Genomic DNA, 27631 nt, shown 5'->3' on the forward strand with positions numbered 1-27631 from the left:
TAATTTAATCCACGATAACACACCTGAAATCAATCCTAAATTTATGAATCCTGATGTAAATTTTGATTAAAGCACTGGCTCCAAACCTGGGGATCCCCCATTGTAGATGTGAGGGGTGACAACATTCACTCATTCCCTCATTTTAGCATGAACAAAGATGATTATTTCATGACACATTCTAGGACCAAATCATTTATTGTTTAATGTGGTTGAAACAACAGCTTTTGGCATAACAAGAGATGAAAGGCATGTTTGTAGCCAAAATTTTAGAACATGTGAACAATCTGAAAAACTATACAAAACAATCTCTAAATGACACATTAAGGCTGTGTTTTGTGTGGAGCAGATTCTGTTTTAAAACAATATACATGTGTGCCATTTCTCTTGTCTTTGTCACAAAAACAATATTGAACACAAAGGTACACACACATATACTATACTAAACTTGTATGAAACTGAAGAACAGTAAAAGCAACTTTGCAGTCCACTTTTGGAGTAACGCAACACAGTATTCCATCTATTTTACAGTCTATTTATTATTCATTGTCACCTGCTCTATACTGTTTGTTCCCCATGACCCTTTAGAGCTGAAACCGCCAGCACAGATGTCCCAATCTATCAATGTTTTTATGCAAGACGCTGTGAATTGGTGCTACGTATCTTGCCACGTCACCGTCCCGTGAGAAATCCCTGCAAAACAGCCCCTTCTCTGGGCTAAAGACAAACTTCTGGGGCATTGGCCCATTGCCTCTCACATACTCCCACACCGCTAGGAGCAGCAGCCTCACCTCGAAGGGAGTAAGGTGGGGGAAGGCTTCATGGACGTTGGCCAGCACAGGAGGCAGGAGCTGGCCTTCTCCCATGCAGGACACCAGGAGGCAGGAGGCCTCGAGGTGCCACGGGGAGTCTGTGGACAACACCTCGCGGGATGCCTCCCAGTGGGCCAGCAGAGTGGCCAGGAGGCCTCTGAGTACAGCTGAGCAGTAGCAGAGAGCCGGGCGTCCAGCTGCCACCACCTGAAGAAGAGGGAAGAGCACCGGATGGGCCTCAAAGCAACGCCGAATGTGAATGTCTCGCTCCACCGTGGTGCGGGCGTGTTCTTCTGGGGGCCAGGACAGCTCACCATTGGCCACATCTGGACAGACGTTTTCCACTATTGTTACTGCAACAACCTTGGCTGCCTCTGCGTTGATGGGCAACGGCTCAGCCGGGTCAGACGGGGGGGGTCGGGAGCCGGTGATGGAGCCGTTAAGACCAGAGGAGCTGCAACACTGGATTACGACAGCCAGCAGAGTCTGGACGTTCTACAGAGAGAAGAAAGTGAAGTTGACATGTTTTGCTGAAGCACATCAAAACACAATAAGTACAATTCTAGTATATTTAATGATTTTCAGGTGTATCTGTCTGTATCTTTGCCATGTGTGCGATATTCAGAATTCACCAGGGTGGGCCACTCGTGTAAATCTACCTCCACCCAATATTTATTTTTTAATTACCTACAAAATTTTTACATTAGCTTATCTACTCTAAATTTGTCTCAAAACTGTACTAAACTACACTTCTTAAATTGTGCAAATTACCTGCATGACCCCCAATGGGTCAGTCAGCTGCGTGTCAGTGCGGACTTTCAGCCCCTTTCCAATCACCCCGGCATGAAACACAGACCACACGCTGCCAGAAAAATTGACAGTGGTACCAAACCGACAGTTGATATCCAGCAACGAGGCTCCGATGTCAGGAGACACCACTGGGGAAGGCAAAGGGGCCCCAGACATATCTGCAATCTGCCCTCCAAACAGGCCAGCATTGCCTTTATGTAGCGCTCCCTCAACCAGCTGCTGAAGTACCGCTTTGAGAGTGAGTGTAGAATACCCTGCGAAACGAGACAGGAGCAGGACTGAGCAGTTCACCGCCTCGACTGCTTGCCCCCCATCTCTCCCCACATTCTCACTTTCTCCTCTTCTCCGCAGCGCTAGAAAGAAATGAGTGACGGCAGCACGAGAGAGCAGGAGCAGGTGTGCTGGTGAGGAGGTGCGAGGGAGTGGGCTACAGGACAGGAGACGCACTGTAGCATGAGATACAGCTGGGTCACCATGGAGAAGGAGCGGGCCAAAATCATGGAGGTGTCCTGAGACCGCTGAGCCCACCTGGATGGCCATGGAGGACTGAACACCTAGTGCTCCTCTTTTCTCCTCATCCTGACTCTGGATGGCTGCGGCCAGGTTAAGCAACAGCTGCCGCAATTGCTTGGGCTCCAGAGTGTGTGCATGGATCTGGGCTACACAGCGAGCTACAGCAGCATGAATGAGTCCCACCATGCAAGAGGACAGTGTGGCGTGGAGCTGCCAGGCCAGAGCGAGCTCCTCTGGGTTGTGGGCCTGGGTGAGTAGCTGGCAGAGGGCCTCGGTGGCAATGCTGGGACCCCCATACACCGACAGCAGACACAGCAGCTGATGCAGCCAGAGGTGACGCTTCCTTTCCAGTCGCAGTGTCTCAGCACAGAGCTCACCTACGTGAGACTGAAGCTCCTCCAAGAAGGGGATGACCCTTTTGGGTTGAGAGGAAGCAGGGTGATGAGGGTTGACTTCAGCTCCATCTGAGCGATTAAAGACCAGTTTGTGGAGATGCAGAAGCAGCATCTGTAGGAGGCGATCGCAACCTTCTCTGACACCTTCATGAGGAGAAGGTGTAGGGCCTGAGATGATGACTGAGGCGGGGGTCGCTGTGTCTGCCAGAAAACGGAGGACCCTGGACCCTCCTGATGGGCTCTGGCTAATAAGGTGGACAGCCAGCCCCAGCATGTTATCCAGTTCCTCTCTGGGGAGGCCTTGCAGCAAGGCCTGCAGCTGGAGCAGGACAGGAGGGCGCAGCAGCTCCACCAGCTCCGCAGACACTGCACCAAAGAGGTTGGGGGACATTGCAGCCAGCTGCAACAGAAATGGAACTGCAGCACGACGGAGTTGAGGGGAATTCTCCCAAGATGTTGAGGATGAAGTGGGAGATAGAGGGCTTGACGGACTGAGGCTTTCCTGAAACATCCTGAGCAGCTCTTTCCTGATGCTGTCTGAGTGGTGCACTGCAAGGTGTCCAAGGATTCCCACCACTGAGCCAATCTTTGGCACTCTGCTGCCTTTATCCACTCCCATGACCATTGGCCCTTGTTCCTTAGTGCCATGAGAGCAGAAGTCCTTCAGTCCACATGCCAAGACTCGGCTGATGATAGTACCTGGGAAGGCGGAACCGATGTGAGCCACGACCCAGTCAAAATGCGGAGAGTGCTGAACTGAAGTGTCCAACAGCGCATCCACACATGCGTCAGGGCACCAGGCCAGCATGGCGGCCAAACACTGGGAGTAGGCCTCCATGAGGGACCGAGTGGCAGCACAGGACATCCAGAGCTGGAGCAGCTCGTTGAGGCTGGAGGAGTGGGGGGCCACCCTGCGGCCAGCGTGCTTGCTGCTCAGCTGGCCTAACAAGTCAACAGCCCAGGTGGATACCAGAGGGGCCCAGGCCCGGGGATTGAGACGAATAAACTCCGACAGAACGCCATGAACCTCCTACAGACAAACAAAAATAATAAATTAATTTAAACCACTGGCATATTGTTATGAATGCAGGAAAACATTTAGGCTGGTGAGATTGGGCAGGATGTGGGACTGTTATACTTGTGAGCCTCTAAAACCAATTGTATGTTGTAATCTTAATAAACCTCTCAATATAAGAAAGATAAGCTACTAGTTTTCAAATGTTTTACTCGTGTCCTTCTGCATCGCACCTGTATAATGTCCTCTAGGTTGGAGCTGACCCCGGAGCTGGCATCGCCTTCTGTCTCCAGGTTGTGTAGGAAAGCCGAGACATGCTCATCATACACCCCCCTCAGATGCTCCAGCACCGCCCCTCGACAGGCTGGGACTGAGCGCAGCAGGCGCACAGCACAGCGGGCGTGTTCCCGGACACTGAGCTTTCGGCCCTGAACGGTGTCAACACCACTGATGAAGGACTTGATCTCCTGGGAGAGTTCCTGAGTGCTAGAGGAGAAGAGTCAACATGATTAAATGATGGGCCAAGTGGGGAGATTAGCATCCACAAGCAGAAAATGATGGGGAAAGGGAATGAAACAAGAGGTGTGTGCCTGTATTTGGAAGTTTCTTTCAGACTTCCCATACACATTTTAATTATATCTCTCTAATAACAAGAAAGTAAGAAAGCAAGTCAGAAAGCAAGCAATTCAAGGAAGTCACTTTGGGCAATGGGAAGTTGTGGTAGACATAGCTCACATGTGATACACTAAATTTAATTGAATTAATTGAAGAATAATGAACAGAAAACTAAAAAATGTATTTCCCAATATCTTATTAATTGCTTAGTCCAAAGGCATGTTTTACATAAAGAAAAAGCAATCCTCATAATTAAAAACCTGTTACTTTAAATTGATGTCTTCATAACTTCAAAAAGAAATCCATTAATTATCAAAAAAGTTGCATTAATTTTCTGTCAATGAACTGATTATGAGATTTATTCGATTTACAACAACATTATTACACTTGGAAATGATCTGTAGTTGCAGTTGCATTGCAACACACACACACACACATATAGAAAAAAACAAGATTTTTATATATATATATATATAAATAATTCTTGTATAAAATAAAAGAGCTACCCAACATGTGCATACTGCTCTACGAATACTAGCTTGGCTCCAACTGATATTATTTTAGTTTTCAAGTGTTTTGGGGTGTTTTTTAGGATAAATCAACGTTGTAAAACAACACTTTGGGCTGCACGAATTTTTCACGTGTATCTTTTATTGCACCTTTAATAAAGTAACGTTACATGCATAATCGATTAACTTACACATATTCAATGTAGCCCTTACTGTTGTTAATCCGGTAATTGTCAACATGCACTGGCTCTACTGAACAGTGTAAGGGTAAATAAAAGGTCTGACCCACTAATCTTTGTACAGTTAACTTAAATACAAAATGTGCTAAACTGCTTTTATAGGCTAAATGTAGGCTACTTGTTCTGTCAGACCAGAAGCTTCCTCTCCACAAGCACTCACCTAAGGGCAGGCTGCGTTGTGTGAGTGTGTGAACTCTGCATCGCTTTCAGCGCACTCCCGTCCAACACCACAGACATTGTTTGGTCTTTCAACATTAAAGCGTCACATTAAATCCTCCTCTCGGCTGCGGGGCTTCGACGTGAGCGATTATGGCAGTTTTTTGTTGTGGTCTCTGTCTAATTTCAAGACAAAAATACATCGAAAGGGCGCTCCAAAGCCGGAAGCTGTAACTTCTTCGTTGTTAGATAAAAAGGGAAATCGTTACAATGAGAGCTGACTTCACTGGCGACACCTAGTGGTAGTGAACGGTTTTTCTTTTTTTTAGCTATGTCAGTGATCTGTCTCCTCATTGGAGACTTTATTCATCCCCCTTAAGGTAAAATGAATTACAATAAAAAACAGGTATTTTGACAAGTATTTATATGTATATATCTAAATATATATATATATATATATATATATATATATATATATATATATATATATATATATATATATATATATATATATATATATATATATATATATATATATATATATATATACAGTGCCCATTGTTTCCCCTTGTGGGACTTATAAAGGATACATTATTTATTCATTTAGTACATTTTCACACACAAGTAGTTAGCCTTGGTGTTGTGGTGCATAACGTTTATAATGAACAAAGACAAAAAAGGGGTGGGGGGACAAGAATGTGAAAAATGTCTAAATGTTGTACACTGTACATGGCTGGCTGTGGGGGCTTCCAGTTTATTATTAAACCACAGTGAATAAAATGTTAGTGTAAACAAAAATACAGACAAAGCAGGAGTGTTTTAACATGCATTTATGATACGTCGTCTCATAGAATGTAGACGTGAGTGAATGTAAACCACCAAACACTGGTATCACTTTTGTCCCATTTGTCAGTGATGCCATCATTCTGCAGAGTGATTATGATAATACAATGAAATTGATTGTGTTACACAATAATAAAGGTCACATGAGCAATGCAGTCCAAAAAATGGGTATTGTGTCATATTTAATGCATTCTATTATCTTAAAATAGATTTGTCAAAAAGACTGGTCAAAACTATACACAGGGGTACCATGTAACACACGATAGACGCATTAAATAATAATACTTAAGCAAGTAAGCTAAGTAAGTAAGTAACATTTTATTTATGTAACACTTTTAAAAACACGAAGTTACAAAGGGCTTCAAACACAATACGAATAAATAAATGAGTAAAAAAGAATCATCAGGGAAAAAATACAAATTCAATTTAGAATAGAGCAGAATTGGGGTGCAGCACTTAGGTTTTACACAGTGTTGCTTTAGTATTCTCAGTACTGTCAGGTTTCTATTTTGAACTGTTGAATATGTGTTTCTTTTGCATTTGTCAATGCAGAATTTCACATGTAAAATAAAAAGGATCATCTTTTAAAAATCCATATCATTCTTCACAACACATAGAATGTAAATTTTTTTTTTCAAAATGAAGATTTGAGCTAGTCAACACTTTTAAGAAACATTCCATATCTGACCAAAATAACTGAATACACGCATTCTTCAAAGTGTAGTCTTAGTTTGGTTTTTGCTGTATGTGTTTTACTAGATGAAGCGATCGGCAGCCCAAGGTCACGTGCTCCGGCTAAACAGAGCAACAATCAGCTGATCGCTCACAGCTGAGTTTTGGTGGGTCTGTTTGGTGTCGTCTCTGATATTAAAGAGAGCTGTTGACATTATATTTTGAAGGTAAGAGGACAGAAGGGTGACACTTTTACATAAACTGAACCGTGTGGCAGCCGAGGGCCGTGTTCTAAGGATGTTTCAGTGTGTTATGGCTAATGCAACAGCGGTTGTTAAAGACATTTATGTAAACAAGGACCAGTTCAAGCTAACCACTAACGTTAGCTTCCGGCTAACGTTGAAATGTTCGTCAATCGTTGTAGCTTAATATTGTTTAACTTTAAAACTGAATCGAATGAACCACTTTGTCGACATTACAGCTGGTCGTGAAATTTATATGACGTGAAGCTCCATAAAGCATACCCACATATAAAAAATAATGTAAATGACCTGAATAAAAAAATATTAAGACAATACAATATTGCGGTATAACTGCCCTGCAATAAGTCCTCCCTCCATGGAGGCTAACATAAAATAAACTTCAGAGAGGATTTGATTAAACTGTATGATCATTTTGGAGGCTGTAGTTTTGTGGCGCTGTTGAATTGAATGACATTAATGGGGTGGGCAAAATAAGAGAAACTCGAGTTTCTCTTATTTTGCCCACCCCATTAATATCAATGAGGGTAGGCTAAATAACAGAAACGGCTGTCAGTACAATGCAGTACAGATCAACAACACCACAAACCATAAAGTTGAATCAACATCGCTCTAAAACAGTTTAAATAAAAAAACGTTTATAACCTTCATGAAGAAAGGTGTATTCCAGGACTATTGAATTAGATGGCATTAATTAGTTTTAACTAGGTGTACCTAACTGGCAACTGAGTTTATATAGATTTAGCCTACTTTAATCAACAAGCATGAGCTGCAGGAATAGCATCTCCCAATGTGGGTTTTTGGCAGTTGTAAATAGTAGTAGTAGTAATGATGATACTAATAATAAATAGTAAACTATTTTTTTAGTATTTTTGGTTTCAATTTTCTACATATCTCATGTTGTGTGCTAATATTTGGTCTATAAAATGATTTTTTCTTCCAGGTGCTGACAGTCAAACCATTTGAAAGCAGACAAAAGAAACCCTGACATGGCCCCAACACTGGTTAGAAAGTTATTACTTAATCAGAATATGGAAAATTAGATCAGTGTTTTTTGTTGTTGTGTTCTATTATAGCAATGCTATTGTTATGCAACTTTTATAGCCTGTGTCCAAGGTAATATTGTGAGTAAGATTTCATTGAATTAATTGTAAACCTTTTCAAGTTAAATTAAATTACAAGTCCTATCATATCTGTGTTTAAAGGTCCCATGACGTGGTGCTCTTTGGATGCTTTTATATAGACCTTGGTGGTCCTCTAATACTGTATCTGAAGTCTCTTTTATATAGACCTTAGTGGTCCCCTAATATTGTATCTGAAGTCTCTTTTCCAAAATTCAGCCTTGGTGCAGAATAACAGCCACTAGAGCCAGTCCCACAATGAGCTTTCCTTAGTATGTGCCATTTCTGAGTCTGTAGCTTTTGAGGAGAAGATTCCAGATCGGCCCATCTGAGCTTTAATTTTCTCAAAGGCAGAACAGGATACCCAGCACTTGGTTCGCCCCTATCACCCTTTCTCATTGGGGGACCATGGGCAGGCCGGTGGATTGCGTATTCACATTTAAAAAAAAACTCATGAAGGGCCATTTTTATGCCATGGGACCTTTAACCCAGAAAGTCCAGTCTTGTCAAATGTACTGTTGCCAGATATTCTGTTGCAAAGTCCAACACTTATTCCTGTGTGTTCTATTCCAAGTATGATGAGAAACCAGAGCTTGGGGACTTGATTGAGATCTTCCGGGGCTCCTATCAGCACTGGGCTGTGTATGTTGGTGATGGCTTCATAGTTCACTTGGCACCACCCTGTGAGTCACCTTCTGTCTCAACAGCTTCTCCCAAATATTAATATAATAAACCCTCATTCTGGAACATGAATCAGCCCACATTCCCTGTCACATGAAGATCTTCAGACCAGAATATCCGATTTAGATTTTGTTTGGTTGAACTAATTCATTATTCATAAACTACTACAAACAAACTATGTTGCAATATTTAGCATAAACCACAGAAGTAATGTCCGTTTCTCTCTCTTTCTGTCATTTCTATTTATTCACAGCTGAGGTCCCGGGTGCAGGCGCCAGCAGTATAATGTCTGTCATAACTGAGAAGGCCATTGTGAAGAAAGAGGAGCTGTGGGACGTGGTGGGAACTGACCAGTGGGAAATCAACAACAGTCTGGATAACAAGTACAAGCCCCGCCCAGTTCATGTCATTGCGAGGGAGGCGTGTGCAATGGTGGGCGAGGAGCTTCCGTACTGCGTCTTCAGGGGGAACTGTGAGCACTTTGCAAACGAGCTGCGCTACGGAAAAGCTGAGTCCCGGCAGGTCGGTGGACCCGTGTTGCATGCGAGACTTTCCTTAGGGGCTGGTGTGCAAAACAGAAAATAAGTACCTTTTTGTAAGACAAAACAAAAGTCATGAAAGGGCTTACAAAGTTTGTGCTGGTGAGATAAAAAAAAACATATGTGCTATAAAGACATTTCAACAGCAACAAAAAACATATCATATGAATAAGCAATTAGTATTTGTTTTAGTAAGCAGGCATGGTAAAAGTTATCATGTAAGTTACAATGGATCCTTAGAGAGACCTATTTCCAGTCAGTGAGGAAATACATCCACAAAACCCTCTCAAACCCTTTTTAACAGCATAATCTACATTAAGGCCGCCCATTACATTATAATAGCAAAACAAATCTTACAAAACAATAAGATGAAATATGTTCGAATATGTGAGTTGTGGATAATTTGAATGGAGTTTTGAATGTGTAGAAGACTCCACTCACTAACTAAAAGGTGTTTGTTTCCCTCTGCAGGTGCGTAAGGCAGGAGAAACAGTCATGGTTGCAGGTGTGGCTGCAGTGGTGGGTCTGGGGATCGTGGCTCTGGCAGGAGCGCTGTTTGGAGGCGGCAAAAAAGAAAACAAGAACAAACAGTGATTCAAGAACCAAGTCGCCTGTTCAGGGACTTGATGAACAGATCACTAACGTTTTTGATGTGATCATGATAGCTTATACACTCACAGAAAACGTCATTTTACGTTTGTGATTTAGCCAGAAATTTGATTTCTACTCAACTTTACCACTATATGTCCTGCATGCCTTCATCGGTTTGAATAACCATGCAAAGCTGGTGGGTTCAGAATCAAAGATTGTATTTTTCGGACTTTTTAAAATTTCTACAGAAAGCACATTCGACACAACAAGCACTATTTCCACCAATGAAGCTGCCAAGATAAACTATTTTAATGTTTCGATAGGAACTGAAGATTAAGTTGATGAATATAGATATTGTGAAGGATGTGATGGGGGGGGGGGGCTATGGATCAAAACAAAGTTGTGGTGGTAGTTGCTTATGAAGAAATATTAGCTACCTTAAGTCAAACCTTTAGACAAGAATATTTTATATGATCAAAATTAAGCGAATATGATGATATTGTGGTTACATCTCACAAAAAGTGCCATGTAATGTCAAATTGACTACAGTAAACAGCTCATTCTAAGTAGCACTGTGATGAACTGAAAGGAGTGAGGATGTGGATGGATCTAACTCAGCTGTTTTTTTATGACATGATATCTCCTAATGAGTTCACAACTTAACTAGAATTCATAACAATGTCTTCTCTTAAGTTTAAGTGTTTGTAATTGTTTCAAATAAATAATAATTTGTGGGATTTTGGATGGTGTCGTGATGTCCCCTCGCACAGGGTCGCATTTCATCTGTGCTTAGTTCCTTTGGTTTCTTTTGTTCGTTTTGATCTCCAAGCATTTGAATTAGATGCAGCATACAGTATTTCAATATTACTGTATTATAGAGACAAGCCACCCAATTTTACGCCAGAATACTTGTATTTAAAATATTTTAACATGCTGTTCATCCCAGGCTGTTGATTTGTGATTTTACTGATTCATCTTTTGTTTTCATCCAGTACGATGGTCAAAATATTTCTTTTCCCATTTTATCAAGTGTATCATGACAGGGATTTTTTTTGCGTTGAAATACGTCTATAAATCCTATAGTTATATTTTCTATTGAAGAAATAATCTAAATTGTTGACATCTTTACCTCATGTATTGTGGTGGAGGCAGAAATCTCAAAGATGGATACCCCTCCCTGACGACAACTCACTAACTTCTTGGCTCATGCATTAGCTGAGGAAGAAGATGACCACAGCCTATTCATTTAAAAAAGAAACATTCATTTATTTTACTTAATATTTATTTTTAGAACAGCTACCATGCCACATGATTTAGAATCCAGTAAAAGGTTGCATCCAGTCTTCCTCAGTCCACCTCAATTAAACACAGCATAGTACCAGGACATTAGCTCCAATTGTGACGGCGGTTGATTGTTGTTGTGCATCCTGTATAAGTAACACCAATCTAACAATATCATATCCAACACAGACAGAAGATACGGGGGTTACGCCGTGAGGTTTGATGAAAACAAAATCTGCTTGTGGAAAGAGATTTCAAGTTGAAATTCTGTTTTCATTGAATAAAAGGCACAAATAAAAAGTAAAACATTTAGGGAAATCTGAAGGGTTATACAGGTGCCTTCAGGTAATCAAGGATTTTGAAAAATATAACTTGATTTCATAAACCCTCCACCACGGCACTACTAGGACACACAGGTAAAAGGCATGTAAACACATCACCAGTTCTTCAGCTTAAATGTAACTACTTATTCCCATCATGTGTCTGCAGTGCGTGTGAAAGATTCGCAGCCCAAAAAAAAAAAAATCAGTAAAATGTGTCACTTATTGGGCCAGTTCAGTTCGGTACAATACAGCGTTGAATGTGCCAAGAAAACTCTGGGACAGGAAACCTTTTGTTAGGCCACACAAATACACAGGTGCATGCATGGATTTTTTTAAGTCTTACATCTGCAACTGAGTGATAACTGAACTAAAAACATTCATATCCACTTTGTGTGTGTGTGTTAACTGAAAAACATTCAGTCTGATAATACATGTTTGAGTTTGATAATTCTGTTTTTTTTTTATTTATTATTATAAATTTTATTTTTATTTTATTATTTTATTTATAGAATTGTTAAATATATATATATATATATATATATATATATATATATATATATATATATATATATATATTTAACAATTCTTGAAAAAACGTCATTTCTTTATGTAATTTTAAGACAAAATGCACTGTTTATATACATTTACTTTACAACTGCAACTTAATGAGTTGAAAAAAAAAAGCTTGGGCTTCTGCTCTTCCACCTTTTGCTGCTCTTCCATAATAATGCATTCATAAAGCACTAGATTGTTGGCTCTTCACCCAGCTGTACGTTCCCAAATGAAAACAGACAGAATCCCAAAGTTGAGAGTCATCTACAGACCAACTGTAATGTTTTGTTCTTACTGTTCACAGTATTTGGTTCACTTCTAAAACTTCTTTCTGGTCCTTTGTTTGTAGAATGTCAAACTTCTACCTACTGCTCCAGTCCAGTCACTGTGGTCCATGATTCCTCCCTCTACATCCCCACCCTCAATCTTTCTTTGGATCCCCATTAGTCCAGCTTGCGTGCACCCAGTTTGAGAGGACCTTTAGCAGCTTTGCGCTCTGCCCGTTTTGCCTCCAGCTCTTTCCTCCTCTCTTCCCGTTTTTTCTTGGAAAGCTCAGCCTTGCTGAGACCTGGTTGACAATAAAGACAAGAAGTTTAATGCACAGACGAATATTATGTTTATAGTCATCATGTATATATCCATGATGTTCCACTGCTGTGATTGCTCTGTTGCAGTTAGAAATTCCACTGGATTTCACCCTTTTTTTGACTGCTTGTCTGTTACCTTAGGCTTTCTTTGTGTTGGAATTTTAAATCTCTGACGACTATGGTTAACTGCTCCTCAGATCTCTGCAGGGTAAATTCAGACAGCTAGCTAGACTATCTGTCCAATCTGACTTTTCTCTTGCACGAATAGAACAACTCTCCACCAGAACAATCTCCTTCACGAGGCTATTTTGCAGCGGCACAGTGGTTTTCCCGGTGCTTTGTGATTGGTCAAAAGAAATGCCAATAAACCAAAACACGTTTTTCTCCCATCCCAGAATGCTGTGTGGACTGGCCAGACCCTCCTCCACAACGTTGTGAAAGAAGGTCTGGCAATGCAAGACTAATAAGATGAGACAAGAAAACCTTTCTTTGTCCCACAGTGGGGAAATCGCAGTTTGCAACAGCAAAGACCAGAGCATGGATAGATAAGTGTACAAGATATAGTAAACGGTATTATTATAAAGTAATTACACATTAATGGTCATCTAACAAAGAATACTTGAGCATTAGTGTGAATAAAGAATAAGTGAAGATGTTGTAAAAACGTTCCAGTGATGTGACAGATAAAAGGTTCATATTTCTTATAAGGGGGCCAAGAGAGACTTACCCTGGTTCCCATCCACTGACTCCCAGCTCTCCTCTGCTCCCCAGTCTCCTGTTGCCTCTGCAGTCCATCCATCTCCAGTCTGAGACACACACACACACAACCCTTACTTAATGGCAAGCTAAGGTAACTGCCTGCTGGTTCTAGCTTAAATTTACTGAAAAGATACAAGAGCGGAGTTCATCTCTACAAGAAAGTGTATTTCCAAAAGTAAACAATTCCTTCAAAAGCAGGTAGTTCGTCATTTATGACAAGCTTCTTTAATTTGCTTAAATATCATCTAACAGTTTCTGATTATTATCTTCAACTGTTCTAAAAAGGCCTCCATTAATAAATCTGAGAGCACCAACATCTACCTCCACCTTTATCCTTCCATTTGTAAGTCTTACGATTACATAGAGGTTACAGTTATTGAATGTCCATTTAGTCACACCAACAAAATGAATAGCTTATTATGCAGACTTGGAAAACTTTAACTCTGTAAAACAAATAAACAAGGATGCATCATTTATATCCCCATCAATAGATTTTGTTGAATTCTTTGCCGTTTAATCACTTTCAGAGCTCCCAATTTCTGACATTATTTAGTCAAAATCTAATCAACACTAATTGAATCGGTTTATCTCTTGATCTATGTTTTTGCATCCCTCCCTCCGTCCGTCCTCACCGTGGTGGCAGCAGTGCCGGCTGGGTTTCTCTGGGACACGCTAGCAAACAGATCGTTCTGACTAGCCCCCTTGGTGGCTGAACTGCTGCTGTCCCAGTTGTACTCGCTGGCTAACCGTACCCCTTCGGGCAGGGGGAGCGTCGTATTGGCCAAGGTTGTGTCTGTGTCCTCTCCCCAGTCATTGCCCCAGCCTTCCTCGCCCGCCGAGCTCTGACCCTGCCCCTCCTTCTCGTTGGACCAGCTGTCATCGGCGTCCCAGCCTGAGCTGCTCCAGTCAGCGCTCTGCTTCTTCGCGGCCATGGAGGACGACAACCGGCCCACCTAGACATTGGAGAGATTGTAGATTGAAATTGAGACTCGTTGAAGTAATATCAAAAAGCTTTTTACCATTCACATTTTTTTCACACAAAAAACACTGACTACAAAGTTCTTGGACGCTAGGAAAATCTAGGCAGGTGTGACAGTGAAAGAACCAAAGAAAACCCTGTACATTGATGATCATGTTTTTTTAATTTATTAAAAACATTTGGAACAATCCATGATTTTTTATGATTAAAAGGTCTGAGCACCAAAACACTGTTAACAAAGTGAGTAAAAGTGATGAACAGTGTGGGGGATTGTTTTGGTTCTTTCACATCTACATAAAAAGAACAGTTTCCAAATAAATAAATTGTCTTGGTGTGTAGAAAACATTACCTAATAAACTATTTAAGCCCGGTATCAAGCCAACAAAACATACTATACTATATATTAATACCAGTGGTGTTAGTAGCATAATAAGTAAGGTTATTAGCACTAAAGGCAGTATTGTGTAACAGATCCATATTAAACGGTGCATACTCCTTTGTCACTGGCCTTCTTTTTGGATGATGCCATTCCTGACCAGTCAGTGTTCCAGTCATCTGCCTCAGTGTGAGCTTTCTCTGGCTCCTATATGAGACAACAGTAACAATTACAGATAACACTAAACATAAATCATAATGGAGCCTTTTCTTTCAGTCCAAAGTGGTAATAACTTACCTCCAAACTTCCCCAGTCCTCCTCCTCATTCCAGCGGTCTCCCATTGGCTCATCATTGTTGCTTGTTACTTCATAAGTTTGTGATTGGTTGGCAACACCAGTGGCGGCATGACGAGTCACAGAGGCTTGTTTAGTTTTATCTTCAGAACCTGCGAAAGGAAGAAAACCCAGCAGAAATTGATCAGAGAGCCTACATAGAACTTCTTAAAATGGGAACTTCACAGTTGTCACAAATCAAAGTGTCTTGAGGGTGTACTGCTTATGTGAAAAAAGGTTGTAGGAAGCTTTTTGTGACCGAGGATCTGATATAAATTGGCTGAGGTGTTGTGACTCAATCTCAGATACGACTGAAGACCACAAGTTTGAAAATGTAAGGAAATCTGGAGTTGTAGAGTTGTTAGAGGTTAACTAAATCTTTAAACCAAACTCTTAGCAGTCAAGTTGCACTGTGGGTAATGTAGGAGCCAGATTTTGACAAAGAAAATATTGTTTAGCATGAAAAAAGACAATATCTCTGCTTGTGCTGCAACCATTTTCATATTTTCAAAACGGTCCATCCTGAGTCCAACAAGCAAATCATTTGTGTTAACCCTACCAGTTGCAGGTGCTCCGTCAGTGACACTGGTGGGGCTGGTGGTGTTGGTGGGCTCGCTGCTCTCGGCTGCTGCACCCCCCTCTGTCCCCGGGGCGTTTCGGATCAGCTTAGAAGTTATGGTGGACATGCCAGTCACGGCCCAGCCGGCCCAGCTGGAAGAGGCACCTGCAGGCTGAGCACACGACGCTACATCCTTTTCTGCAGGATGAACCGGGAAGAGAGTGTTTAGATTTACAATTTTAGAAACAGAACTGAAAGTCTATTTACTCTGCTCCCAATATTTGGGCCAGTAGCCAAAATGTATTTTTGCCCCCCAAAAAATTGAGCAAAGTATGTAAATAAATAGTTACATGTAATGTAATCATTGGTTTCCTTGCTGAATGATAAATACAACTAGACAGCCGACTCTAAAGCTCAGTGCAGTGTTACCTACCCATCTCAGCCAGCTGGGTGGGGTCTTCTGACACGGTCTCCAGCTTGGAAAGGAAACTCTTGATGGCTTTAAATGCCTGACAGAGGGAGATAGGCAGGAGAGAACATTTACAAGTCTATCTTGTCTCTGTCTAATCCCACAATTTCACCTGGGATCATTGGGTCTCATTCACCAACCGCTCTTATGAAGAAATGTGTTTTTAAATCCTACTTATGCAATATTTACAAAGATTCCAACATTCACTATGTTTTCTTATCTTGGATTTGTAGCTAAGAACAACATCTATGCACACTCAAGAGCACTCTTACGCACATTTGAGTGAAGTTATTTTGTTATTGATTGACTGGTGGGAGATGGCCTTGGAGGATATGAAGCTGTTGATGTAGGGTCCTGGTCAATGTCCAGTTGCTCTGCTGACGGCACGTCTGAGAGTGCCGTCTCACCAATAAATGTGCTGGTCGATCTCAGATAACTCAGAGCCAGCATACCCCCTCCAGTGGTCAGCATATGTCTCTTATGTTTGGCAATTGTTTGTGGTCTCGGATTTAAAGTAAAACAATTTATTTTTTACATCCTCAATTGAGCGTAGCGCCAAGAAAGAGAGTTCACGGAGTCCGTGATCTCCTTTCATGCCTCCGTTGTGTTGGTGGCTTTAAAACCACTGGAAACACTACTTAATATTATGCCTCGTTTGACAATTACCTGTTACAGTAGTTCTGTTTCAGAATTACTGAAGTTTTGCCTGTGGTGATTGGTGGACCACCACGTCATTTACGAAGACATGGGATTCATCAATCCTAAGAACAGAGGTGCGACCAATTCTGTTGTTTTAGAACATGTCATGAATCCAATGTAGACTTTTCTTAGTAAGATATTGGTGAAAGAGGCCCATAGTGTTTCAAAATAAATAGTCTAACAAGTGGGTCGTATGAGATGGGTCTAAACCTTACCTAGCTGTGGAGTTATGAGTCAGTAATAATCAGATTAATGTTTTTAGCTACAATATTGACATATTGCTGACATTTGTGTGGCTTTTTGTTCAAAGAATCTGCCATTATATTGTTCTTAAATAATCTACATTTTCACTACTATATGCTGTGGTTATAGTGACTTTGAATTTATAGGTTATAGGGATTTTTTCTCATTTTAATGCTCTTAACAACATGGAAAAATGGATTGGCTTGCTTTGTGCAAATGTTTTTTATTGAAAACAACATTGGCATATAGCCCACTGTAGTGTTCTATTTCACTATTTCTATTGTTTCTTCCTTGGAGCAAATAATCTCTCAAACAATGTAACTAAAATACTTTGACGAGGGGCGGATAATTGGCATCAACTGTGTGCTTGGCCATGAAGTGGTATTTCAGACAGGACGTTCTGCGATGTTTGCTCAATAAATATACACTCATATATATACATATACATGTATAAAAACATGTGACAAGGAGAGATAGCAATGATTTAACAGTCAAGTGTAAAAGCCATAAGAGACACCATGCAGTGATAAATTTCCATTATTCATGTGTACCTGGTCCCTGACGCTCTTATCGGGGTCAACAGTAACAGCACAGAGGGTGGGCAGGATGCGGGCAGCGATCTCTGTTAAGCTGTAGAAGTTGTGTGTGGCGGCAAAGCCAAGTACACCGGCAGAGCGTGAAGCTGGAAAGGGGTCTTTAGTTGCTCGTGAGAAGGCAGAAATCAGAACACGTTGTCGAGTCTGTGAAGAGAGTAATAACCATATTCTTCCATTCAGAACAGATTCTTTACCAAACTTTGGGTTTAAGTGTTTTTTTTTTGCATTAATTGAATTAAGTGGCAAACAGTGGTGTAGGTGCATTTTACCCCTGCATTGAGGTAGGAGGCAATCTTGCCCAGGCAGACGGTGGTGTTGCACCTGATTGGCCCTTGTTCGTCTCTGGCCTGTAGCCGGGCAAAGTGACGCATCAGCTCCTGGTTCAAGTTGGTCTCATTTAGCTTGGGAGCCATTAGCAACATAGACTGGAGGGTGAGAGGGAGAAATAGAATACAGTTAAAGAGTTAAAGCTACAGGAAGCTGACAACATCCAGTGCACATGTAATACGGAATAAAAACTACTGGTTTGTGTTTAAATCTTGCAAACTACCTTAACAGTCTGTTCTCTGATGGCAGGGTTGGTGTCTGTGAAGCCGTGAACAACGTGAGGGAAAATCTGGGAATTGACTGCTGCCTCATTCAGATACTGAATGAACTGCTCCATCTGAGACAAAGAGACAAAGACATAAGAGAAGACACTATTTCAGAGCAAATACATGTCTTATCCTTTAACTAGAGCCCAACCAATGAAGGATTTTTAAGGCCAATACTGATACAAATATTTGGTGATTAAAAAATCCAATATACAGGCCAATACATTTATATATATTTTTAAATACAGAAACGCATTACAAAACAACAAAACATTAACAGATTTCCCTAGCATTAGTTATTTGTGGTTATTTATGAGTTCTCACTAAAATGATATAATAATGTGTTTTATTATCAAAAAAGAACAGAGGAACATCAAAATATATTAAAGTTCTGATAAGTAAAATGTATAAAAATACAAACTTAAGATCTAAAACTTAAAGTCCTTTGACCAAAAACAGTAACAAAAAAAATAGTGTGTTGCCAACAAGGTCGTTGCAGAGTGCCATCTGGTGAACAAACTACGCAATGCCAACACTCATAACATGGTTGACCGTCCGTTTTTATTTTATTTTTTAAATATAATGAATGAATATTTCTTTTTTTTTTAAATGCCTATACAGATAATTTAGCAAGAAATTCTCAGTGACTCAATAAAACAGGCCTTACAAACCTGCTGCAGCAGTCGTATCCTCATGGCTCTGTCTGTGGAGGAGAACATTTTCACTATAACAGGGATGATCTTCTGTTGGTACTCTTCTGCTGACAGGAACTTCCCCACCTGGCGGACAGACAGAGGGAGATGAGATCAGGGACATAAAAAAAGGTGAGTGGAGGTATAACCTCCAGACGAATGTATTATCACTAGTATAACCATATCTTACTTTGATGGAAGGTTTTGTTTATAATTTACTCTGTATATTGTGTAATATTTTAGATTTTTTTTATTCAATCACATAAATACAACATCATTTACATAATTGGTAAAATAAAAAATTAAATTAAAAAAAACATAGTGTCACCTTAGTTCCTGCAGTCTCATCTTAACTAGTTTATATTCAACACTTAACGAAAAAGGTGTAGGTTGAAGCATTGGCTTATTACACCTTTAGTAAAGTAATATTTTGTCATGTGTGAAAGTTAAAAGAGTCACCTTAAAAAGCGGTGTGAGGACTACGGCACCTGCATTGCCAAACTCGAAGGCGGTGAGCAGCTGAGGCAGGACCTTGTGTTTACAGAAGTCTTCTGGGAAGGAGTCCAGATTGTCACTCAGATCCTGGAAGAACTGCTGCTTCTCAGCCGGCTCCTTGATCTGGATAGAGAGAAAGTTTGAATTCCACTATTATAATAATGTTTTTACTATTATTATTCAATGTTATACTATCATACAGTTTCTAACGCTACTGGTTTGTAATTGCTCAATAAAATCAAACAATGCACCCCACAGGATAATTCCATTAGAACTTGATTTGTTTCTGTCTTGTTAGTCTACATTGTGAGTTTACTAGTGAGGTTTGATTGTGGCGCCAACACAAAACACCAGTTATAAATGTCTTTATGCAACCCTGCTGACCTGTATTTCCTCCAGGAAAAGGTTGCTCTCAACAAAGCTGTTGCTGAGGAATCCCCCAGGGGCTCTACAGTTCTGGAGAAAGCTGGCTGGGTTGGGCCGAGCTCGGGGGTTGGCCCCCACCAGCTCACAGTAATGAGGAACCAGGGCCTTGGGGATCTGTGGGCACAAAGAAGACACAAGACTGAACAACACTTCTTCATGTCACAAACAAAGATTCCTTTTAGCTGTCACTGAAACCATGAAGCAACTGTAGGTTAAAAGACAAGACCATCTGTTTTTTTTTGCCGTGTTTTTCACCAACTCAGCCTTAGCAAAAAGCAGTGACGTTGGTTACCACAATAAGCTAATCCCTAGAGTTATAAATAATATGAACACCAGCATTAGCTCAGTCAATGTTAGCAGTGCTAAGTATCGGAAGAACGGCACAGAAGGTAAGCATTGATTTTTACTATAGTGAAAGACGCGTTAGGCAGCAGTGACTACAAGCAACTACTGTTTTTTGCGAGGTGAAATTACAGTTTTTTCTTTTTTTCAAAAGAGTCTGGTGGATTTGGGAAGGGCGACATAACGGCTTCATTTCCCTGTCAAAAAGAGCTGTCTGCAACAAGGTAAAGCGATAAAAACTTAGCGTTAACTTAAATTAATGGTTTTAGGTGATCCTTTTTTAAGGTGGCTAAAATATGTTTTGCCGTGTAATATTAAAGTGTAAATATGCCATGGAACCAATGACAATGGTGTAGTAATTACAAAAAGGTCTTACCTTTCCTAGTGAGCGAAGGGAGGATGTGCGAGGTAGTGGCCCGTTGAACACCTCCCAGATGAGGCAGCCTAGCCGCCACACTTCCCCTGCCCTACAACAAACAGGCACACACTTCAATGCTAAAGTTTCTCCAGAAAATTAGGCAGTACCCACCAGGGCCAGATTTAACACTTTGATTGATAAATTGATCAACAACACTTTTACAGATATCTTTAAATAGTCTAATTATAAACACCGTCCTCTCCAAATGTTCTTATTGCTGCTCTCCTTTTCTTCCTGTGTAACATGTTACTATTAAGGCTGTCAAAAGGAACGTGTTATTAATGAGTTAAGTCATGTTATTCATGCTATTCATTCATTGCATGTAGTCCACGGATCCTCGGTTAAACACTAAACAGTGCCAAAGTCTCTCCCCCTTTGATCTCTAGCGCACTTCAAAAGACTTGAAAAAGATGTCCCTTTTTAAGAACATTTATAACCGATTTAAAAAAAAAAAGTGTGGTTAATTCACTAGGACACTCAAGTGAACCGCCCTATTTTTATTATTATTCTGACCCACACCTCTCTTACCATTTCTCCCCACTGCTATTGGACATCTCTGGTGGGTCATATCTCTCCATGTCTGGGTAAACATCCTTGGGGGAAGGGAGTGAGACCCCACTTGGGTCACCCTGTTCAGGGGCCACATGGTCGAGGGCCCCTAGCTTCCACTCACCAGCTCGATCCACAAAAACAGCTGATACCCCCAAGTTGTTATGAAGCAGGTGGCAGTCGTTTACCAGGAAACTCAGAGCTTTCTGTGGAAGGAGGCAAATGGCAAAAGTGGAGTAAGGGCTTACAGAGTAATGGCTACCCTAAAAGTATCACATGGCACTCTCTCCTATCCTTACAACTATCTGGTGCAGACCCCAGGAGACCTCCAGTTCGCCAGATCCACCTTTCTCTGCCTGGGCCTTCAGGTGGACTGCCAGGGGTGTCACCTGCTCAGTAACCAGGTACAGGCTCTTCTCTGTCTGTAAAACAACCGCAAGTCAAATCCACCATTATTTATGTGTATGTAACTAATGTGTTTAGTTTGGGTTGTGTATTATTATTAACAATAATTATCAGATATATTTTAACAGGCACTCTGCTGTTCATTATCCATATATATGCAACACAACATTGTTTCATAATAAACATGGTTGTTTCATCATCACAGATTTCTATTAAAAGGCAGTAAAGATTAATAGGGAATTATTAGCCGGACCTACTAAACTGGAGTAAGTGAAACACAGCACAGCCTTGGACACATACAGTAGTAAAGAAAAGATGAAGAAAGTTATGGTAGGAATCACACTAAGCTAAGGAGTTTGGCCATTTTCCAGTTGCTCAATTTCAGGAATGGTAAGACAACAACAATAACAAACAAACCTGGACAATCAACTGTCATATATCTCTTGATATATTTTATTTTCCATTCATCTTTTGGCAAGACATGCAATACATGCACCAACAGATGCAGATGCAACAGATGTCAAGTGTGTAATTGTTGAAATAGTACAGCATAACTATTAGTTGAGATATTTTATGACCTTGTTGATCAGACAAAACTGATAAAACAGAGTAAGAATCTGCTTTTATTATGTAGTACACTATTCACTACAACTATTGTGTAATTATTCACAGGCCTACAGTTGCATATTCTCACTCACCTCGGTCTGAACGTTAACATGCAAGCAAGATGGTGGAGATGATCATACAATGGTTACAAAACAAGGTCACTCACCATTTTTCATCATAATGAACCATTTTTCACCATCATACACAATGGAATTGTGTATGAAGTTAAAGGTGGGTGTAAAATACACAAATACATACCTCCAATCCATCCACATAAGCCAGGATGTTAGGGTGACGCAGGGTCTTCATACGCTTGAAGGCGGCCTTGGCTAGCTGAGTTTGCTGCTCTGTTCCCTGTGCTACCTCGTACAGAAACACAGACACTGGTTCTCCATTGGTCTGAGGACACAGGTTGGGTGAAATGACTCACAATTGACATAATATTAACATTATAAGATTATGCTTTCTTATCCAATTAACCCGTAAAAATCAAATGCAGTAAATCACATAATCACTTAAACTACAACAAACGTGATGAAAATCACATCCCACTTGGTTACAGAATGGACATCAGTGGACTGGGAGCCTGCTGAGGTCCCTTTGGAATGGAACATTTCCATTTATATTCTCTGCAACTCTGGCAAAGTGCAATATATATATTTAAGTACATACAGCATCATTTTAATAACCCTCATTTTGCACACGCAATGCACATCCAATCTGCACACTGTATGCATGCACGTTTAAAAGGGATTATTTTTAATACTTTGGTTTTGATTAAGTGTCTATCTACCACAGGAAGCAGGTGCTTGGTTGTCATTATCTTATCTGGCCCTGCAGGAGTGATGGTGACACTCACAGTCCAGACTGAGTTGCGTAATAATGAGGACACTTTGTTATGTGAGGTGCTGTCAGTGATAAAGGACGGAACCTTTATTTTTGTGATAAAACATTAGCCTGAAAACGGTTCCAGTAACAGTTATTAACTCGGCTAAAACCGGGTGACGTGGCGAGAACTAGCTACGTGTCTGTCTCTCGGAGTAAACAAAGCCTGAGCTCAAATAGTTAGCTTCATAGAGCAACCATTAGAAATAAATAAGCCCTGACATTGAACCAGCGAGAAAGATACGGACAGACCTGACATGTATCCACGCCAACATAACACGGGCGTATCTAAAGGCTTAATCAAAGTAACAGACACTAACGCTAGCTAGCCAGCTAATGTAAGTGACAGGCCTCCATAACGAAGTTAACTCTAGTGGAGGATCGGTAAAGGTATTTTACCTTTCGCTTCCCCCGATGTAGAGTCCATATTCCAGACGTTTCTTGGCTGTCTGGCAGAATTTCATAAGCAAAGTCTTTGACAGGATCCCTGGCAAAAAAGGACCACATCTCCTCTTTCCTCCACACCTCATCAAACACACAGAAGCTAATGTTAGCTAGAAGCATAGGGCTAGAAGCTAGCAAATGGCACGGAAGTATAACGGCTCCGTGTAAACTTTGTTGATGCACATTGGTTCCGCTATTGCTTGACAGCCAGTCCACCAGATTAATGACAAATGGAAGAACTATAATTTAACCTAGATAAATTATGTCTAGGTCACAATCTGAAATTCTGTCCAAGATTTTTTTTTGGAATCCCAACATGAACCAATGTAAGCTACATGTTTCTTTAAGATAAATATGTTTTTTTTCTTTGTCCCAATGAACATGGGTGTTATGAACCCAAACAATATCCACACACTATGAAAGTTCAAGTCAAAGATTTGTTTGTTTATTTAAGAGGGACAATTCATCAGCAGTCCTGGGCTGGTGTGGTTATTTGATTAATTGCACATTTATTTGGGAAAATGCAACTGTGGGTAAAACCTTCTCTGTCATATTTACTCAGAGGAATAAATACATGAACCATAAAGACTCAAATTTGTGTTTAAACCTCATGTTATCCTTGGTTCAAACTGACCCATTTTCCTATATCATTGTTCTTTTTATTTACCCCAAATAACATGACTGATTCCACACAATGCTCTTTGGCAAGTAGAAATGTCTTATTCAATTTTATAGCATTTGAAAAAACAATCGTGGTTTTGAAATATTAGTGAGTAAAAGTTGGCATGTTCCAGTCTGTGATTATCCATTAACATTTGTTCCTTTAATTTTATTCTAAATATTTCCTAATTTCTGCTTTTCTAACTAAAACATTAGGTGTAATTTCCTGGAAACGAGGTTTGACCATAAATTCCCAAAATAACTGTAAGACTAAAGTTAGTGTCACGTGTTGAAAATGTAAAAAAGTGACAAACATTTTAAAAAAACGTCAAAAGTGTTGAAGAAAGGGACAAGGTTTTTTTCAAAATTAAAACATTGATAAATAGCGGCAACAAAAAGTTGTTGATTTTCACTTTTGACATGAAGACAACACGAGGGTACCAAATTACCACAAACAGGGACTCACGGGCACAAGCCTTTAATGTTGACCTGTTTGGTAATCTTTCATGCATCATTGGCACATCAAGAAACTACCATAGGTTAACGTTGTTTTGTTTCAGTTACAAGCAAAACATGGTTGCAGGAAAAAACACCGCTGTCCTGAACGTTGTTTTCTCCTAACCTCTTTAAGTACGTTCCATCGAAATCATAGGCTGTAAAACCCAATGACTGTATACTGTATATTTATAGTCTCTGGTAAAAACTCATGTTAACAGTTGACAAGGAAGACAAATGGGCTCCCTTCATTAGTTTAGATTTAGTCTTGAGTTAATGTTGTGCACAATCCAGTCTCACTTAAAGTTTGTCTAACAATAACAGTAGCAAAACTGTACATGAATGTCAGGACGGATGCCTAATTCTCAAAATTCTAAATGGTAAGGCTCCACTGCCACTCTGGTTTCAGAAAAAGGAAAAAAAAAAAAAAAAAAAAAAACTGTAGAGCTACATGACCTGCCCTAAGAGGGGACTGTGTAGTCCATCTTAGGACCAGTGCTTTCAGTCACCTATGCTTCTCTGTAAGAGCTTCTAATTTATGGAACACTGTACCAAATCAGATAAGTTGTACTTCCCAATACCTTAGGACTGGCTTTTTAGCAGCAAGACATGTGAAAACAAAAAGGAGAATTCCGGCCAATTTTTATTTGAATCTTAAACGCTTTAAATAAGAGTACTTTTGATTGAAAACACCCCGACCTGAATCGGAGAAGGCAACAGTGGCTTCACCTTAGTGTTGGAGCTTCCACGGAGCTAAAACAGCAGTTATCGGGGTGCGTTTTAGAGTGCCTTTGTGCTTAAGACAAAATATCTACATCACATCATGCATTCTGACCATTAATGTCAGTTTCATGTTGTGTATGTGAAGTAGTGTAAACTTTCCTGTTTGGGTTTATCATTATGTATATTTTAGTTGTTTTTGTGAGAAGAAAAATTAAATAAGTATTTTATGGCTTACAGGTTAGAATTAGCCGGCCAGGTAACAGACATATTTACAGAAACTTTAATGAATGCGCGCTGTCCTAATAAATGACGTTCTTAGACTCCAGCCATTCACAGTACAGCTGGTAAATGCGTGATTACATTTTAAACACAGGTGTTTAGGTTTCATCTAAACCAATGTTAAGTCAAAGTTGGAGGTGTAACAATGGTGACTGAGCCTGACATATTGAGGTACTTTAATATTTGCAGTCTTACATGGCATCTCTTGGTGGAAAATAAACGCATTAATTGCTCACTGGTTTTTCCTCAATTGTATACACAAAACTATGCACACAACTCTTGATGCATAAACAAGACTCCAGACAATAGAAATAGTATGTAAAACTTTATTTGAATAAGGTTTATTTTATTTCCACGCTTCAGACTGCTAAACTAATTTCAGCAATCAGTTTTTAATTGGCCAACATTAGTAACTGTTCCTTTTGCCATGGTATGATTGTGGGGAAAAAGAAATTTAAGACTTCAAATTAAAATTTGGTTAAGTCTTACATTTCTTTAGAAATCAGACTGATTTGATTATAAAATGTTACGTTTAAGACCCTTCGGGTACCCAGTCACACAAACACTTAAATGCTTTTAAAATTTACCAGATATTTAAAAAGAAAAAAGTACTTTCACCAAGAGAAAACATTTGTAATTACAGATTTATAACAATTCTGCTCTTTCGGTCAAATGCATTGTTGCCATCTTACAAGAAAACCATATAACTTATTACAATGTGAAGTTATCCTTGAATGGCTAAGTTTTCCCCCACACAGCAGACTTTAAAAAGAGCAAAGACACCGCAGGGGATTGAACCCTGTCCCAACAAAGTCAGGAGTGCCACCACCGGAGTCTTTTGCTTTTTTGTTGTTGCTGTAATTAAGGGGAAAAGCAAAACCTGGAGGAACAAAGAAGTTTGTTCCTTCAGTAAAAGAAAACCCACCAACACCTGTCACATAGGAATGTCTCTTGGTCACGAGGCTGAAACTAGAAAAAAAGACAACTGGTTTCCCCAATCCCAGCATTCCCCACAACACTGCATTGTTGAATGATTCCGTATAAGCGTATTAACAAGGCCACGATACCAGCATCCTGGTGATACTCAAAGCGATTTGCCCCATTGCAATTCAGCTGGACTCACGGGTCAACGTACTGTGAAGCTTACAGCTGGAATGGAAAAAAGACAGATAATTTATCCCCCCCCTCCCACAGAAACCCACTTGTTCCCAATTCTCATCCAAAATGACAAAATTGTCAATATGGTTATCGTTTACCACAAATTGCATTGCAATTACCAGAGCTGATGCTCAATTCCTTAAAATATTGAAGAGTGTACCCTAGAGGCTGGCTGTACCAAGTCATCCCACGACTCCCAGCAGAAGTTAAGTCACCTGGCTCAGATTCAAGTTATGCTCAACGAGAAATCTGAAAGAAGAGAGAAAAATGTTGCGCGCAACCCCCCCCCCCCCCCCCCCCCCCCCCCCATAAAAACCCTGACCAAAACACTACTGCAATGTTTAACGACTTCATGAATAGTATGTTGTGTTAGGAATAAAATGTTATGCAGAGCTGATGTGCATGCAACATGTTGAGTTACACATTAAGTCATGGTCACGTTAAAGAAAAAAGAAATCAAGGGAACCGAAATTACTTAACTTAACACCCACGAGACTGAAGTGATGCAGTATTAGCGAAGACAAGCTTGCAGCTCTTGATCTTAATGTGACTGGATTCTCAGTGTTCCACGGGTTAGGCTATCCCAGATGACAAATTAAGTCTGACAATCTGACCTGAGAAACCAAAGGGAAAAGAAAAGAGGCACACAAACACAGAGCCGGGCTTCTGCGAAGGATGTTGGGGGGCAGGTTCTGATTTAAGCTCAAGCGCACAAGGGGTTGGTACTTCATTCAGGGGCCACACATTCGCTGACAGCTTCCACAGATGAATTTGCATTCAGAGGCAGGCGAGATTGGAGTAGACTGACGAAAAGGATCTGAAACAAAGAGTGATCTACAAAAACACACCCACCACACACACAATACTCAAAGATTTGAGCTCTACTCATCTTATGGTTTAAGATGCAAAGCAATAGGGCCCCGTGGCCAAAGAGGAA

General features: G+C 40.4%; 3 protein-coding genes across 5 annotated transcripts; 1 reads left to right on the forward strand and 2 right to left on the reverse strand.

Moving 5' to 3' along the window:
• Positions 1-181: 181 nt before the first annotated feature.
• On the reverse strand, positions 182-5335 carry ints5 (integrator complex subunit 5). The gene is made up of 4 exons (XM_034884048.1): positions 5066-5335; positions 3776-4028; positions 1581-3557; positions 182-1304 (listed from the first exon to the last, which is right to left on the reverse strand). Exons 1-4 carry the CDS (start codon positions 5158-5160, stop codon positions 582-584), a joined length of 3048 nt encoding a protein of 1015 aa, XP_034739939.1. The 5' UTR covers positions 5161-5335; the 3' UTR covers positions 182-581.
• A 1243-nt stretch (positions 5336-6578) lies between these two features.
• Positions 6579-10460, forward strand: LOC117952015 (phospholipase A and acyltransferase 3-like). The gene is made up of 5 exons (XM_034884062.1): positions 6579-6803; positions 7780-7840; positions 8532-8640; positions 8892-9160; positions 9649-10460. Exons 2-5 carry the CDS (start codon positions 7826-7828, stop codon positions 9769-9771), a joined length of 516 nt encoding a protein of 171 aa, XP_034739953.1. The 5' UTR covers positions 6579-6803; positions 7780-7825; the 3' UTR covers positions 9772-10460.
• A 1473-nt stretch (positions 10461-11933) lies between these two features.
• Positions 11934-23568, reverse strand: scyl1 (SCY1-like, kinase-like 1). 3 transcript variants are annotated; one of them, XM_034884056.1, is made up of 19 exons: positions 23335-23568; positions 22309-22449; positions 22143-22148; positions 21339-21461; positions 21019-21245; positions 20449-20539; positions 19689-19844; positions 19269-19427; positions 18789-18896; positions 18075-18188; positions 17794-17949; positions 17480-17668; positions 15951-16026; positions 15518-15715; positions 14923-15071; positions 14758-14832; positions 13903-14223; positions 13239-13317; positions 11934-12492 (listed from the first exon to the last, which is right to left on the reverse strand). In XM_034884056.1, exons 1-19 carry the CDS (start codon positions 23497-23499, stop codon positions 12368-12370), a joined length of 2658 nt encoding a protein of 885 aa, XP_034739947.1. In that variant the 5' UTR covers positions 23500-23568; the 3' UTR covers positions 11934-12367. The 3 variants fall into 3 exon arrangements, with proteins under 3 accessions (XP_034739947.1, XP_034739945.1, XP_034739946.1); XM_034884054.1 differs by having other exon boundaries at positions 14743-14832; positions 23335-23567; XM_034884055.1 differs by lacking the exon at positions 22143-22148 and having other exon boundaries at positions 14743-14832; positions 23335-23567.
• Positions 23569-27631: the final 4063 nt, after the last annotated feature.

This window comes from Etheostoma cragini, chromosome 10 (assembly GCF_013103735.1).
Source record: "Etheostoma cragini isolate CJK2018 chromosome 10, CSU_Ecrag_1.0, whole genome shotgun sequence".
NCBI classification, from domain to species: Eukaryota; Metazoa; Chordata; class Actinopteri; order Perciformes; family Percidae; genus Etheostoma; species Etheostoma cragini.